Source organism: Sinocyclocheilus rhinocerous, unplaced genomic scaffold (genome assembly GCF_001515625.1).
Source record: "Sinocyclocheilus rhinocerous isolate Xijiao unplaced genomic scaffold, SAMN03320098_v1.1 scaffold677, whole genome shotgun sequence".
Taxonomy (NCBI): domain Eukaryota; kingdom Metazoa; phylum Chordata; class Actinopteri; order Cypriniformes; family Cyprinidae; genus Sinocyclocheilus; species Sinocyclocheilus rhinocerous.
In genome coordinates this window covers 1,673,685-1,691,790 of record NW_015633185.1, presented here as the reverse complement: position 1 = coordinate 1,691,790, position 18,106 = coordinate 1,673,685, and the positions used below count along the sequence as shown (strand labels likewise).

The 18,106-nt window shown below is 36.5% G+C and overlaps 1 protein-coding gene across 1 annotated transcript; it reads right to left on the bottom strand.

Moving 5' to 3' along the window:
* Positions 1-1,853: 1,853 nt before the first annotated feature.
* On the bottom strand, positions 1,854-16,922 carry LOC107743598 (isoaspartyl peptidase/L-asparaginase-like). Its single transcript, XM_016556927.1, has 5 exons — positions 16,736-16,922; positions 8,812-8,965; positions 5,010-5,128; positions 4,710-4,820; positions 1,854-2,057 (listed from the first exon to the last, which is right to left on the bottom strand). The coding sequence occupies exons 1-5, from the start codon at positions 16,920-16,922 to the stop codon at positions 1,858-1,860; spliced, it is 771 nt and encodes a 256-aa protein (XP_016412413.1). The 3' UTR covers positions 1,854-1,857.
* Positions 16,923-18,106: the final 1,184 nt, after the last annotated feature.

Sequence of the window (18,106 nt, the reverse complement as noted above, 5' to 3'; positions counted from 1 at the left end):
TGTATTTTTGATTGGTGAGCATCAAAAACATAAAAAACAAAACTTACCAACACCAAACATTTAAAAGGTTGTGTACATAGGTTCATTCAACTTCACAATATTTTCTATTGTGCTTGTATATTTCTGGTATTTTCCAGCACAACAGAAAAAAAAATCAAGTGCATTTGATCTTTGTGTACCTTATGAAGAAATACTGCACCGTCAGTGTATGTGTCCTTAGTGTCCCTGTCCAGGTCACACAGTGAACAATATATGTTGCTCTCATGGTTTTCTCATTCCATCAGTCTTAGTATTACAGTCTTAGTAGTCCAACATAGAAAACATCAGCCAAGGAACAAGACAAAGACTGCAACAAAATTAAATTATTCACATTTTTATCTTTAATATTTGCATTGTGAGTTTGCATGTTTTTCTATATGGAAATACTGTGTTTAGCAAAAATGTAATGTCTATTTTTAGTTCTCTTTAATCCTTCTCTTTTGTGTCCTGTTCCTTGTTCTTCAGGGCAGTGAATTCATTTTCTTCCTTTAACTGGGGACTCTTCGGCCTCTAGCCAACTAATAAATCTTTTATGCTCATCATATTTATTATTATTATTATTATAAGTAATGGTTATGAGTGCCAATGGTACCAATAACTTGCACTGTTATTAAAAATAAACATAATCTAAATTAATTGATCACACTGATCAAGTACACAAATGTTAAACAAATAGTTGAGACCCTAACGGCAAGCCCAATAATTGATAAAATAATGAACTGGTATATAAAAACAGAGTGGTTGCGCTTGCAGTATCATTACCGCAGAATACCAAAGCAAACAATAGCCTGCTGACCCTTCACACTCTTTCCTCAGACAAACACACACCTCATTATCATCCGCCTACTGTGGCAGCACATCCGATCCTTCCTGCCTCTCTCTCACACACACACCAATTAAAATGACTGGCAACAGCAGCATTCGGTTTTTGTGTGGTTTGACATTCATTCTGCTTGGTTATACAAAATTTGATAATAATAGCAACATGTGGGTGATGGTAAAGGAGTACAGATGATCGACACCTTGCAAGCAAAAACAATATATTGCATAAGAGTAAAAACACAAACAAAATGGAAGACACATAGCAGGTGGGAAAAAAAATAAATGGGTGATGAGAATGTTTCATTCAAAATATACAAGAAAATACTGAAAATTAATCTTATTTAGCCATGATTGTACAATTGTCTTTTTATGCAATTTTATGTAATTTGTAATTCTGTGATATTGATTAACCTGGCATCTAACTGGACTTTGAAAAATAAGTATTATATTTATTGTAAGTATTATAATTGACATCAGTGTGACATGCTCTTCAGGACCAATTAGTTAAGACAAGGACCTAACATATACATGTTCTCTTATACATTAATATAAATGTTAACCTAAAAATCTATAGAAAACAGACATGCTATGCATCAAATAACCAAATGAATTATTTTGAAAGAAGTCTCGTATGCTCACCAAGGCTGCAATTATTTAATCAACAAGAGCGTTAATGTATATTATTGTGAAATATTATTTCAATTTAAAATAACTGTTTTCTATTCTAATATATTTTAAAATGTAATTTGTTGCTGTGATGGCAAAGCTGAATTTTCAGCATCATTACTCCAGTCTTTCAGAAATCATTCTAATATGCTGATTTGCTGCTCAAGAAACATTTCTTATTATTATCAATGCTGAACACAGTTGTGCTGTTGTATAAAGGATACAGTTAATCACATAGAAACTGATAGAATCTAGCAAAATAAATTAACTAGCTGAAAGATTTAAGAAATTCATAATAATGAATGAAAATACAATTAAAGTATAATGTTATCATTTCAGCCTCTCTGTGAAATCTTCTTTGGGATTTAACCCGTAGTGCAGGACGTCCTCTTTAATGGAGGCCCAAGCCATGCGTGGTGTGGTGAAGCTGGCGGCCCAGTCCCCTGTGGAGGACACAACAATAGCTCCTCCGCATCCCTTCACTCTCTCTCCCATGTACTGAAGTGAGGCGGCGGCTGTGGCTGATTTCCCTGCATTTCACAAAGGAAACGCTCAAGTATGTGATACCGTTAGCAGTCAGTTTATCTGGCTGCCATCAGTTGACCATGTATTTTTACAGTACTTCGTCAGAAGCATTTCCGGTCAGTGTTGCACAATGTGAACTGCATAAATAAAATGATAGAGATTCTAAAATCGTTAAGGTTATATAAGGCCGTACACATCTATTAATCTGGCATCACCTGTTACTACCATTGTCCACCCTTAATACATTTATTCAGCCAGGATGCATTAAATTGCTCAAAAGTGACAGTATTTTACATCGTTACAAAAAGTCTAGTTCAAATAAATGCTGTTCTTTGAGCTTTCTGTTCATCAAAAACTTTTCCACAAATTTTTAAGCAGCACAACTGTTTTCAACCGTGATAATAGAAATGTTTCTGGAGCAGCAAATCCGCATATTAGAATGATTTCTGAAGGATCATGTGACTCGTCTGGAGTAATACTGCTGAAAATTCAGCTTTGCCATCACAATTATATTTTAAAGCATTAACATAGAAAACAATTATAAATTTCAATAATATTTCACAATATCACTGTTTTAATGTATTTTTGATTGGTGAGCATCAAAAACATAAAAAACAAAACTTACCAACACCAAACATTTAAAAGGTTGTGTACATAGGTTCATTCAACTTCACAATATTTTCTATTGTGCTTGTATATTTCTGGTATTTTCCAGCACAACAGAAAAAAAAAATCAAGTGCATTTGATCTTTGTGTACCTTATGAAGAAATACTGCACCGTCAGTGTATGTGTCCTTAGTGTCCCTGTCCAGGTCACACAGTGAACAATATATGTTGCTCTCATGGTTTTCTCATTCCATCAGTCTTAGTATTACAGTCTTAGTAGTCCAACATAGAAAACATCAGCCAAGGAACAAGACAAAGACTGCAACAAAATTAAATTATTCACATTTTTATCTTTAATATTTGCATTGTGAGTTTGCATGTTTTTCTATATGGAAATACTGTGTTTAGCAAAAATGTAATGTCTATTTTTAGTTCTCTTTAATCCTTCTCTTTTGTGTCCTGTTCCTTGTTCTTCAGGGCAGTGAATTCATTTTCTTCCTTTAACTGGGGACTCTTCGGCCTCTAGCCAACTAATAAATCTTTTATGCTCATCATATTTATTATTATTATTATTATAAGTAATGGTTATGAGTGCCAATGGTACCAATAACTTGCACTGTTATTAAAAATAAACATAATCTAAATTAATTGATCACACTGATCAAGTACACAAATGTTAAACAAATAGTTGAGACCCTAACGGCAAGCCCAATAATTGATAAAATAATGAACTGGTATATAAAAACAGAGTGGTTGCGCTTGCAGTATCATTACCGCAGAATACCAAAGCAAACAATAGCCTGCTGACCCTTCACACTCTTTCCTCAGACAAACACACACCTCATTATCATCCGCCTACTGTGGCAGCACATCCGATCCTTCCTGCCTCTCTCTCACACACACACCAATTAAAATGACTGGCAACAGCAGCATTCGGTTTTTGTGTGGTTTGACATTCATTCTGCTTGGTTATACAAAATTTGATAATAATAGCAACATGTGGGTGATGGTAAAGGAGTACAGATGATCGACACCTTGCAAGCAAAAACAATATATTGCATAAGAGTAAAAACACAAACAAAATGGAAGACACATAGCAGGTGGGAAAAAAAATAAATGGGTGATGAGAATGTTTCATTCAAAATATACAAGAAAATACTGAAAATTAATCTTATTTAGCCATGATTGTACAATTGTCTTTTTATGCAATTTTATGTAATTTGTAATTCTGTGATATTGATTAACCTGGCATCTAACTGGACTTTGAAAAATAAGTATTATATTTATTGTAAGTATTATAATTGACATCAGTGTGACATGCTCTTCAGGACCAATTAGTTAAGACAAGGACCTAACATATACATGTTCTCTTATACATTAATATAAATGTTAACCTAAAAATCTATAGAAAACAGACATGCTATGCATCAAATAACCAAATGAATTATTTTGAAAGAAGTCTCGTATGCTCACCAAGGCTGCAATTATTTAATCAACAAGAGTGTTAATGTATATTATTGTGAAATATTATTTCAATTTAAAATAACTGTTTTCTATTCTAATATATTTTAAAATGTAATTTGTTGCTGTGATGGCAAAGCTGAATTTTCAGCATCATTACTCCAGTCTTTCAGAAATCATTCTAATATGCTGATTTGCTGCTCAAGAAACATTTCTTATTATTATCAATGCTGAACACAGTTGTGCTGCTTAATATTTTTTATGTAAACCATGACACATTTAGGATTCATATGAATAGACAGTTAAAAAAAAACATTTATTTGATACAGAATCTTTTTCTAACTGTAAATGCCTTTACTGTCACTTTTATTCAATGTAATGCATCCTTGCTGTGTTAAAGTATTAATTTTGTTTATCTTATTGATACCAAACTTTTGAAAGATACTAAATCTTTTTTTTTTAAGTAAATAAAATAAATCCATTAAAAATGGATTAGGCACAAAATTAATCAAATATGGATACCCCTTTAATGTAAATGAGCATGCATGCACACTCACACACTCATCAGGATTAGTGTAAAAGTCTCATACCTTGCTCCATATGAAAGAGGATTAATCTGGCTAAGGTGACTTTGAGAATAGACTCTCTGTGACCAGTACAGGAGACCGCTCCACTTCTATTGTCTGCATATCCACCAGATCCTTATCGCACAGGAAAAGACAGCTGCACAGACAGAGTCAGACGTTAATGTGTGTTACCTCGGCAATTGAGTATTGATCAGAGCTGACACCTTCAAACCAAAATGGCTCATTCAACCGAGGCACTGCTTCAAAATTAATATTGGTGTGACACTGAGATTATCTCTGTCCTCTATCTCTGATCTGACTCACCTATAATAGGAGAATCTCTGACTCTTCCCACCATTTTGTTTCTGATTTCTCCAGTGGATGTAGCGCAAGCCACATTACCCAAAGAGTCCAGAGCCACCGCTCCAATGGTATCATGGCTCCTATAATTATAAAAAATCTTCTATAACTTTGAATAATAAAGATTAGCTCTGAGAGTTTTTTTCCCCTCAGATCTATAATTTTATGGTCTCAGACATGGTATTTTCAAAAGGTGCTTTGAAGAGACCGCATTATTATTCATCACACTCAGAGATGTGCCTCTAGCTTAGTTCCTCTTCATCAGACAGACTTTTGTCAATTTAATATGCTGCAGTCATAATCTACTGGATAAAAGCCTCAAACTCCCTTCCAAATATAGCCTCTGTGCAATTACTTTTGTTTCCTATGTGATTTTCAGTCAAAAAAAAAAAATTGCACGTTGTACTGTACTGGTGATGTTTGAAAGGGATGATGCTAATGACAACCTCATATATGCTTTTAAGAGTGCCAGCACACCCAAAATTGACTCATCATCTGCCTGTCAACAAAGGAAGAGTGCGAGAATAAGTGCCCTTCGCCAATCTGAATCACAGCCGCTAGTCTGGCAAAGTACACTCAGAAAGATTGCAAAGAAAGTGTTGTATCAGTTGTGATATTTCTGTAGACACACATGAAAAAGTATGGATTGTTCTTCAAAAAAACAAAACAAAACACAATTCTTATGATGTGCACATCAGTCTTCCAGTCTACCTTTCTTCACCTGAAAGGAAATAGAATAGAGAGTGGAATGTGGGATGAACAGAGACCCTAGTATTTCACAGGTTTCATATCCCATGAAACTCTGATTAAGGCAGCAGTGCTGTGGAAAACAAGTGTGTGTTATGAGTTTGAAGCCGCATGGAGGACAGTGGTTCAAGGTGAAATGAAAGAAAATAGCCTCCATGTCGTTCTCCCCAGAAATGGTCCTCGTGAAGAATATTTGTCTGAAGCAGCTGGCGAAGAATCACTTGTCAGGTTCCAGATTTCAGGCATCAATCATTTTTAGCAGGCGCTTGATTGCTCTTTTAAATCACCGGCGATGCCTGGATCTTGCTCATCGGTTTAGGTAAAAACAGCTTTTAAAAGCAGCTTGACAGTGGACTGTATTTCACACTTCAAAGTGATCACAGAGTTTTGCAGTAACTCTTCACACATTCATAAACAGCCTAATGAAGTGTGCAGATATTGAAGTTTAGAGTTCTCATTAAGAAGAACAGGTGGCTGTCTTAACTCTGTTGTAAATGTAGTTTCTATATACTAATCACTAAAACTAAATGACAGTATGCTTTTAAAGCAGATGTATATGGAAGCTTGTTTCTGCCCGAGAGTAAAAAATAAAAATGGTAATTGTGAGATGAAACTTAAAACAAGAAATAAATGGTAATATTGATTCTTACAAAGTTACAGTTAATTTAAAAAAAATTCTGAGGTAGAAAAGGACTTCCATAAATTAGTGTCAGTTTTCCATTTTTAAAATTCGCTCTCCTATCCCATCTTAATATTCAGAGACAACAGTAAGCTATTTGAATGTTGATTCTGTCGAAAAGTGTAAAACCTGTAGTGTTTGGGAATACTGACGACCACAGCATAGAAACACTGGCTCAGCCAATGGCATGAGTTTGGGGCAGGGTTATCCATTTCCGTGACCATTGCAGATGGAGATGGAGTTATTTTCGCAATGGAGTGCAACCGTGCCCTGCCACTTTTTCAGTGGCCTTGGTTCTGGAATCATTTTTCCTGTTCATTTTTCCCATGGGATTTTTAAAAAGTCTTTGTTGAAGAGTTAGAAACCATGAACCAGCTATGAGGTAAATCAAAACATTACAAACTTTGATTTGAAGCAATTTGAAAATTGGACAAAAAGTAAAAAAAACAACAACAAAAAACAACAACAAAGGTACACGACTGTGTCCTTAACAGCTTTAATGAGGAAAAGAACTACAATCCCATGAAGCATTGTAATTGACCTAAAACGAAAATGATGCATAAATATAACTATTGATTTAAAGACGTTTATTGTGTATATAGAAGCAAGTTTTACATTTATTGCAAAACATGCCTATACATACAAATACATAAGTATTCAAAATTGTAGGGAGACTTACTCTATTATGTAATTCTCAGTGCTTTTTGGAAGGGGGTCGGGCATTAAAGAATTCTTTTAGGGCAATTATATTATTGGTGGTGGACAGTTCTTTACAGAATTATGGGTAATTCCAGGAATTCTGTTGAACACAATTATTAAAAAAATTATTAATTAATTAATCTTAAATTAAGCAGACTGACGGCTTCAGGACCACTATTGTCAAAAATGCCTAGCATGGATAAGAGCAGGGAGAGCAGCAATAACCCCATTAGGGTAAACAGAACCAACATAAATGTAGCAGATATCATTAATGTTCTTAATTACAATTGAACATAACAACATAATGCAGGATAAAAGTGTCTGACTCAATTAGGAATATCGAATGCCAAGTCCTGACTGTGGACGAAAGGAGGAGCTGGGGATGGAGGAGGGCAATTAGCTCCTGAGCAAAGCGATAAGCTGCTGAATAATACTGAATGAACCTTATATAAGGAAGTAGTGACAGGTGTCGTATTCCTATTGGTAGATGTGGATCAGCTGAAAGTCAGTTGACACAAGCTTGACTGGCGTGACCTGCCAGAACTAATGCTATGCTTGATATATATAATTGATTAACAACCTCATAGCTCACATTAAGTCTAGGCAAGTAATAATTGAAATGGAAAAAGTGAATGTAATTTTAATTTTTTTAACTCTTACCATTGCTCTCTATTCTATGCTTTTTTCATACATACTTTTTTCAAACTGTATTTTGATCCTGAATAGTGGTACCCTTATTTATCACATGACTGAGATTTATCCAATACTTTAATCTGGTGTGATCAATATGCTGTGAATAGGAAGTACTGGCACATGGGTGACTGTTGTATTATAAAAGCATGGCCAAACCAGAAGGGCAGAGGTAGGCTGTGTAATCACCAGGTGGAGGGTAATTGAGTTCTAGGGCCTGTGTGTTAAAAAGCCCAGTGATGGTGGTACAGGGCGAGCAGAGGGAGGCTATCAATAATGAAGCCACAGCGGGGCGGGATGAAAGGCAGTAGCTCAGCCAACTGTCACTTAGCACCTCCACAGCACTATTTTTACAGACTCCCTTGGGGGCTGAGGTTACACCCCGCCATGGCCCTGACTCCACTTCTACTCAACACTCAGCCTGGGGAAGTGGAGGTGGCAGGTAAGGCTGCTTTGCTGGAGCCCACACAGCTCTAACTGCACTGCCTGAAGGCCTCAGGGAATGACCTGAGTTCTGTGCAGGCCAGCACGTCAATATGCTGCCATTCTCAGCCCATGGCCTCAATGCCAAAAAAATCTATATAAAATCTATATTTTATATAATTATATCTCTATACTTTTAAAACACTATATTTTAATTATGTGTTTATATACGAACATTGTATTAAAATCAGCATCATAAAACAGTTTAAAGATTGTAAAGGCTAAATAATGATTTATCACAGTATAGAATCCACAACACACGGATGGAAAGAGGTCACAAAATGCATTTTCTATAATTAAATTTTTTCATGATAGTTGAAAGAGGAAAAAGTAAAACCAAATGCCTTCCAAAGATGCTGTTGACAATTTACTTTAACTGTATCAAAATCATTGTCTGAAATGAAGTACGTGTCAAGAAATCAGGAGCTATTAAAAACATAAGAGCACAAAATTGACAAAATTACCCACCACTGTGTGTTGAAAAACTTTTTGACACCGTCAGGATAGCTGTTGCTTTGTTCCCAGTCTTTACGTTCCAGCTCAGTCACCAAATCATTAGCTACTGGAATACCAATGTGCTCCGCAAACATGCTGGCTCCTCTATCTGTCAGCATGACATGATCTGTCTAAGTAAAAACCACAAAAAGGGTTTAAGGAGATGATTAGTAGTCTAAATGTTTACTTTATCCAGTCTGGTTGTTGTCTAATTTCACGTGTCACTGTTTCCAGGTACAAACGCTCCTTCATATCCCAAAAGCAAATAACAAATGGTGCAAATATGCACTCATAGTGTGCTGTACTACTCTTTAAAAAAATCTTGATCCTAACCTTCATACTGAAATCTCAGTAGGACAGACAGTGATTTATTTTTTATCAATTGTTAAAATATTGGTGTCTTGGAGGTACAGCCTGGAGACTGTAATGTACATTGTGAGTTTCTAAAAGTTTGTTCTCATAAACAGCTGTTGAGATTTCTTACTTGAAACAGAGTAGAGGGTTGAACTTGGAAATAGTATTTGACACGTCATGACTTAGCAAGCAGATTACATACTAGCTTGTTTCAAGCTATGGTTTCCCTTTAAAATGTCATGTTTGAAGTATGACTGTGTGTCATTTATGTTACTGAACAGAACTTTACTCATAAATCAAAAACTTATGTATACCCTTTCACTTTATTTTCATATTTACTGTCCATATCTCCATGTGGAACTGCTATTATTTATTGAGACAATTTTATTTCTCTGTGTAACTTTCTGTACAACATCACAATGGATTAAACCATAACTCTGGCTTAAGAAACTTTTAAATATTAACGTGGTTATTAATGTCATATTTCTTTGTCAAATACTGTGCATTTTAGATTGCAAAGCAAGATCATGAGGTCAGTGAAGCTTGATCGCAGTATTGATCAAGACATGATGAATTTTTAATACTGGCTATTAAAGAAGATCTGCCAATCCACTGTAAGGCCAAGGTCTTTTGGGGCAGTCAAGACAGGTGCTGAAACTAATCAATTATCATGTATTCATTGGGTTTTGTTTCCTCCATGTCCAACACCTCACAAGGTGAACTTTGGTGAAAATGAAAATGTTAATGTCTTTGACATATCTTATATATCTACTACTGCATTTATATAACAGCAGCTGAGAGACTATGACCAAGGTTATGGGAGTATTAATAATAATTTTTCTGTGTGTGGTTATTTTTTAAGCTTGATGCTGTTAGGTAATGGTGTAATGGTATGCAGAAAATAATTCTACCTCCAGACAGACATCACCTAAGTAACTCAAAGAGTGTGACAGTGAGAATAAAGAAAAAAAAATAGTAATAAACTTTTGCATGATCTAATTGGTCGCAACACACTTCGCCCACGCTGCGCTGTTGAACTGAGCAGTGCAGATTCCATTAGTGTGTTTGGGAGACCAAAAAAGAAGACGGGATAAACATTTGGAAAGATTTCATTGCTAGAGAAAGTTAAGAGCTTTAAATTGCTTGAAAACAGGTGCCACATTCAAGGCCCAGAAAGGTAGTAAGGACATATTTAAAATAGTCTATGTGACATCAGCGGTTCAAGTTTAATTTTATAAAGCTGCGAGAATACTTTTTGTGTGCAAAGAAAACAAAAATAACGACTTTTTGTTTTTCTTTGCGCACAAAAAGTATTCTCGTAGCTTCATGAAATTACCGTTGAACCACTGATGTTTCATGGACTGTTTTAACAATGTCCTCTGGGCTTTGAACATTTCAGTTGAGTTGCTGTCTATGCAGGGTCAGAAAGCTCTCGGATTTAATCAAAAATACCTTAATTTGTGTTCCGAAGATGAACAAAGGTCTTACGGGTTTGGAACGATATGAGGTTGAGTAATTAATGACAGAATTTTCATTTTTAGGTGAAGTATCCCTTTAACTATTAAGTTTTAATATTCGTTATTCTGTGCGAATAGGGAAGTCCAAACCACAGCTATAATGATAACGAGAAGAACAACATTGTTTGAGTCACTTTATGAGCGGTTTGTTTCCAGCTGATGAAGGATAAAAACATTGACAGCCAATCAGAATCCATCTGACTTTAAAGAGCTCGAGCTAATATTAACTAAACAACGTTATATAGGCTGATGGTGTGGACGCTAGTTATAGACAGTTATCATTTATAGTTACCGGTCTTGGTGTAAATGGGCCTTAATACAGCTAAATGTGACAAAAAGTGTCTTAAACTGCCCTTAAAATAGAGTGGATAAAGGTATTTTGAACAGATCTGTTTTAAGGTTGTAGTAGACTTGGCTGTTAAAGGGGTCATATGATGCGATTTCAATTTTCCCTTTCTCTTTGGAGTGTTACAAGCTCTTGGTGCATAAAGAAGATCTGTAAAGTTGCAAAGACTAAAGTCTCAAATCCAAAGAGATATTCTTTATAAAAGTTAAGAGTCAGCCACACCTACCTAAAACGGCTCTTTCTAACACGCCCCCACATATCTACCTCACTATGTGGGAAGATTTACATAACGCCGCCCAAATGTTCACGCAAAGAAAGAAGACGTAACTTTTATTCTCGCTGTAGTATTGTAGTTGTTGCCGCCGCTGCCATGTCGTGAAGGCGCTGTGTGTTTCGTTGTGAAAGCGAAACTACTTTGTTTGATCTTCCAAAAGAGGACGATATCCGCTCCGACATGCCTAGAGCTGATCCGTGCTGGTCGCGGAGGGAATACATCAACTTAGTGCTGTGGATCACCGGATCAGCCTTCACCGTTTTCACCGCTCCTTTGTTGGATCCGCCGGGACCGCCGTTCTCGATCCCGCCGCCTCAGCTCACGGTAAGCCGGGGCTTTCGCTCATGCTAGGCCGCTGTGTTTTTCATTGTGAAAGCGAATTTGGCCAATCACAACGCACTGGATAGCTGGCTAATCAGAGCACACCTCGCTTTTCAGACCGATTAGTTTTGTAAAAATCGACGCGTTTCAAAAAGGCGGGGCATAGAGGAGAAACAATAATGTACAGTATGTGGAAAATAATGTGTTTTTTAACTTTAAACCGCATAAACACATTTCATTACACCAAATACACAAAATAATGTTCTTTTTAGCAGCATCATATGACCCCTTTAAAGTAACCAATGCCTGTTGATTTGGTCAGGATTAAATCTGCAGGATTTGATTTTATGTTGTCATTGCAATGTGATATTGTAAGATTGAATGACTCTTTTGGTCTTGCCATTGTGAACTGAAGCCACTGTGTTGCAGATTCACAAATTGTTTTGTGTTAAATTATTATATTTTTTTACTTTGTTGAAAGCCTTTAATAGAGTGTTTAATGGCAGGTTTCGTTGCGCTAACTAATTTAGTGTATTGTAGGTTAACATGTTACACGTAGCTAATATTTGAAAATTGTGCCTACATGGAAATTAACTTTTCAAAATAAATCTACCCTGAGAAATAAGTTGAAAGTGCTGGCTATATGCTTGTCTTTTAAACGTGTATAAATCATTGTATAAGACATCTATCTATATCATTACAAAGAGCACTGATTGAAATCTATCCGAAAATCAGCCGGCATTTATTTCCTTTTGAGCCTGTCATTACAGGATTCCAACAGGATTATGTGAGCAGTGTGGAGTAGTCAGTGGAACGTTTGTCAAAAGTATTTTTATGAAAGAGAAACAATGAAGAAGGAGGAACTTATAGGTGGGAGTGGAAGAAATAAAACTTAAAAGTATAATAATTTATGGATTAGAGAGCTTATTTCTTTATCTCAAAAGAACAGAACTGATAAAGAGATTTTTTTTTTAAATGGGTAAACTTTGGTCCACACTCCAACACTGTAGGTGGCGATAATGCACCTTTCTCGTTCCCCTACTCAGGGAACCAAGGTTACATACGTAACCGAGATGTTTTGAAGCCTAAAGTGGGCGGAGCTGACCGCCGCCATCTTGGAAGCGTGTCACCGCGCGTCACTAATCGATGGTCGAAATGTTATTGATAATTTTGGGACATATATGATCTCCTTTATCATGTGTATAAGTATCTTGGAGAAAAGCCCAGGAGAAACCAAGGCAGAACACAGTATCATCAGTTACCGCTCTTTGACTTGGTTTTAGAGTGCTCAAATTAAGTTACGGTGCTCTGCATCTGTTTAGCCGTTAGTCAATATTACTGTGCCAGCCTGGAGTTATACGGTATTCTGCCTCTGTTTTTACTGTACATTAAAGTCTGCGCTTTTAAATTACGGTGTGACTTGTGTACTTTCATACATCGGTCGGCACTTCTTTAGACAAACAAATTAGACAGATTGCGATCTAAACTTCTCCATATAATAACAAAGCACTGTAAACAAGCAACGACTAGATAACTTGGCAACAATAATTAATCGTAAATAATCTTTAAAGTTTTTTTTTTCTTTTTATAATGCAGATGCCAGCTCTCAGTCTAGGGCTGCCCACTTCTGCACGTGTGAGGAGCCGAATGCCATGACAGCGTATCACATAAAATCAGTTACTGTACTCAATTAAATCCGTTTCATAGCCTACCTTGTAACGCGATAAAAAAACATTGCAATGAACGTCATCGGAGATGTTTAAAGGCAGAGTAAGTGATTTTTCAAAAACACTTTAGAAAGAATGGCTGTTGCATGCATAAAATGCAACTTTTACATGATCAATATTATCTTTCAACGTTCAATTTAAATAACTGTAATTGCACAAACTATGTAAGCTACAATTTCAGTTTGTTTATTGTGAAATAACTCTGTCCTTATGTCCTCTGATAAGCATTGTTCAGGGTTGCCGTTCCCAAAAGCTTTAATGCTTTCTTGTGATACTTTTGGGAAAAGCAGCCCTGTTTGAATGTACTGGCAGGAGTAAGTGAACGCTCTCTGTGATTGATTAGTTCTGTCTTGCAACATTTGCGTGTTCAGATGAGCAGGAAAATAGTTCTATCCTACACAATTACTCGCTAACAAAGGTTATTCGTCCAATTCAATGCATATTGTACGCATTATTATTTTTTTTGTTAAATAAACAAAATCACTGGTAAATAAAAAACACCTTAGTATCGATATTTTTTGTTTGAGTATCGATACTTTCGATATTCGCATCAGTATCGATACTTCGGATCAATACGCCCATCCCTACCGGGAGGTTGCCGCTTGACGCGCACACATCAACCAGAGCATCAACCAGAGCAAGAGCAAGAGCGCGTCCATCAACGTGCTTCATTCCTGACAGCGCTGCACAGGACTTGCTCGAGAAGAATGTCTCCTAGTGATGGCGAGATGAAGCCTCATGAAGCATTGAAGATTTTCAGCCAAGTGGTTCACAGAAGGGCTCATTTCTCGAGGCTTCATTTGCTCACAATACCACCTGGTGGCCAAAGAGTGTAAAACAAGCAGATACATTACAGATGACCTGATGTGATGTATGATACACTGTATTTTGCGCCAGTTAAGGCTTAGAAATAATGGTGAAGGGGAAAAATAAATTTCTACATAGACTTATCTATTTATATTAATATAATGTGTATTTTCTAGTGGTATATAATGATTGTATAACATAATATAACATAACTGTGTAATAAACGTATTGGCTTGAAATGAATGGGGCTATCAAATGTGTGTAAATCAAGTTTTTTCTCATAATAGGCAGGAGGGGCAATATTATTAGTCTAAAACTGGAAAGTGGCGGGGTTTAACAGGGCAGAGAACTGTGAATTTACAAGATTTGAACCGCTTCCTGAACCAGTCAGGCCAAGTGAGGCTTCGGACGTCATCAATGACGTCATTGCTCTAAACTAAAGCGATACAAGCCTCGATACTAGTGATGCAAAGTCTGATTCATTTCCGCGAACCGGTTCTTTTCGGACAGATCGGCACATTGAACCGGTTCAAAAAGCCGATTAATCGGTTCCTGACGTCATCAAGCAATAACACGTGTCAACGCATATTGAAACATTCTCGATTCAGTTCGATTTGTGAACCGGCTCAAAAGAACGATTCATTCAAGAACCTAACATCACTACTCGATACGCGCTTCACTGAAAGCTGCCGGGATTTTTCGACACACGCTCCTCGGCACAGAATGTAACATCACTAATGTCTCCAAAGAAGTGTGTTTTTAGATGTGAGGGAAAGATAACCTTGTTCAGCTTCCCAAGCAACACAGCTTTAAGTGAACAGTGGATGCGGTTTGTTTTTCCGGGGCAGCAACGGAGTTGTGCACGTGTGTTTGTTTGTTCCTGTCATTTCAGTGACGAATATTATAAACAAGGCCCAGTTCGACGCTGGATTTGCACATCGTTTGATACTGAAAGATGGAGCGGTCCCAGTGATAAAAGATCCCGGTCATGAGTCGGAACCGCAGGCGGTAAGTAAAACTTACTGCATCAAATTTCTATGTTATGCTGGTTCGACGCTCGTCACTCTTTAGCTCCGCCCACGGCACGCCTCCAGGAACTCGGCTGTTTCCGGAGAGAATCGTAAAGCTGTATCTTTATTTTTTTAAATCTGATAAAACTAAAATCTCTTTTTGGCGATATGAAGGATGCAATACTACTATAAAGGTACTCAAGATTAACATGAGATTGGTTTTTCGTTCTTTTTTACAGAACAGAAAATATAATGCATATTTTAAATAGAGATCACAATAATCATTAAGGTCTGTTGAAGTTTTTATAGTGTAAACTAAATTGAACATTAAGTTGAACATTGAAATTAAGTTGTTATATACTCTCTCTCTCTCTCTCTATATATATATATATATATTGATCTACAATGTTAGGGTTGGACCAAACCATAAGTATAATTTGAGAATTAAAACTAAACTAATTTGGCTGTAACAAATCAGAGTTTTTTTTAAAAGTTGGTCCGAAATATCATTTTTTTTCAGTGTATATAGAAGGACGGATCGACAGACAGACAGATACTGTAGGTAGGTTCTAGAGTAATACAACATTATCTCATTCTCACACACATATCTCATTCTTATCTCTGTCATGACACCCTGACATACTCCAGACTGCTATCCACTCTAATGTCTTCCTCTTAATACTCTAAACAGGATTGAATTATTCATATATTGATCAGTCTGTGCCTCTGGCTTACCCTAGTGTATAAACTGATCCTGATGACCCACTGAATGTGCTCTGATATGTGGAGGATTAGCCATTTCACTTATGGTGGCAGTTAGCCTCCACAAATGAGATTGGCACCGACAGGCCGGGTGTGTTAATGAAGTGTCTTGTTTTACCCTGCTTTCCTCCTTGTAATCTGATAATTATTTGAGAACCTCTCACCTTACTCTCAAGATGGCCATTAACAAAGTGTCAAGGGTGTGTGCTGAAATACTGTCCCACTCAGAGCCTAGATGAAGTCTCTGACAAACTACTGAATCTGCACTTCCTCTGCTTGAAGTCTTTTATTGAAAAAGTCCGGTTCAAGGTGAAAATATATATTTAAAAAAATAATATATATATATATATATATATATATAAATAATTTCAGTGATCTCTGGAGAGACCTAAAAATGGCTGTCCACCAACGTTTACTATCCAACCTGACAGAACTGGAGAGGATCTGCAAGGAGGAATGGCGGAGGATCCCCAAATCCAGGTGTGAAAAACTTGTTGCATCTTTCCCAAAAAGACTCATGGCTGTATTGGATCAAAAGGGTGCTTCTACTAAATACTGAGTAAAGGGTCTGAATACTTAGGACCATTTGATATTTCAGTTTTTCTTTTTTAATAAATCTGCAAAAATGTCAACAATTCTGTTTTTTTCTGTCAATATGGGGTGCTGTGTGTACATCAATGAGGAAAAAAAATTAACTTAAATGATTTTAGCAAATGGCTGCAATATAACAAAGAGTGAAAAATTTAAGGGGGTCTGAATACTGTCCGTACCCACTGTACCTGCATCAAACGTTGGGTCATCTTCCAAATACCTCACAGCTTTTTCTACAGCGTCAGTTGCAGTCCCACCATTCCTAAGAATAGCGTTGCCTGCCTGCGCAGCATTCTTGACTCCAGCCACAGATGCTTCGGCTAACATGTCCGGGATGGCCCACACGCCACCATGCACCACAATCACAGTCTTCATCCTCTGTCTTCCTCTAGACCTGAGGAAACAAATGTGCGTGTGCTGTCAGGAGGGAGGATATTACTGAGAGCTCGCACATTATAATATATTGCCCTTGGACTGTTCTGAGCTGTGTAATTTATTCAGATGAACACTGATAGAGTGGCTAAATGCAACTTTCACAGCTCATCTCAATGAGAAGTGTGTCTGGGGTTGTTTACAGGAAGCAGGTTTTCAGGCTCCTGTCATGTTTACTCAAGCTCTATTAAAGTGAGGGCTTGAGAGATGAAAGGAGCAATTCCCTTTGGTTTACCTGAAACAATTTTCATATGTTTTACTAACCAGAAGCATGCCATGACTAAATGAAGACCACTACAAAAATGCACCATGGTAACCAGGGTCTTGACCAAAATGCCACTGTTTTTATAGTTTATAAAATAAAGCTGTGACAACCATAACTGTCATTAAAAAAGAAAGTAAAAATGCATCAAGATTCTGAATGCTGTTTAAAGGAAATTCAATTTTCACTTACAATTATAGCAGCTACAACAATACACTTTGACAGTGCTGGGTAGTAACTGATTATATATAATCTGGATTACATAATCAGATTTAAAATGCAATTTTTAAAATACTCATAATCAGACTGCAGTTATTTTTTTAATGATTACATGATTACTTAATATTCACACAATGGCAGTAAATTATTCATAATTCATTGATTATCCCTAATTCTTTTTGTATCTTTTGAAGTTAATTTTCTAAAAGGATCTATTGCTTTATGTGTTTGGAAAGCAGACAGACCACTAGTCAGGGGCTAGAAACCCGCTAAAAATTACAATAATTTACTGTGTTCTTTGACATTTTTATGGAAAATGCTGGTAGGAATAAGTCACTTACAAGATATCCCTTACGAAAAACCATGGTTTTACTACAAAAAACAAAACATGGTTACTATATGGTAACCACAAATTAACCATGGTTTTGCTACACTAATGGTTGTGGTAATGGTTTTGCATGGTTTAACCACGGTATTTGTAGTAAAACTGGTTATACAAATGGTAATCAATACGCCAAAAAAACATGGTTACTACACTTACTATAAATAAAACCATGGCCTTGATAGCATACGTGCATCACGGAGACGTCTATTTGACGTCTGCATTTACATCTGCAAGACGTATTTTTCAGTGTTTGCTCATCTG

Coding starts and splice junctions, on each gene's coding strand:
- LOC107743598 (XM_016556927.1), bottom strand. CDS start 16,922: ATGAAGACTGTGATTGTGGTGCATGGTGGCGTGTGGGCCATCCCGGAC. Junction 8,966..16,735: donor TGACCCAACGTTTGATGCAG/GTACAGTGGGTA, acceptor TTACTTAGACAG/ATCATGTCATGCTGACAGAT. Junction 5,129..8,811: donor AAGTTTTTCAACACACAGTG/GTGGGTAATTTT, acceptor TTATAATTATAG/GAGCCATGATACCATTGGAG.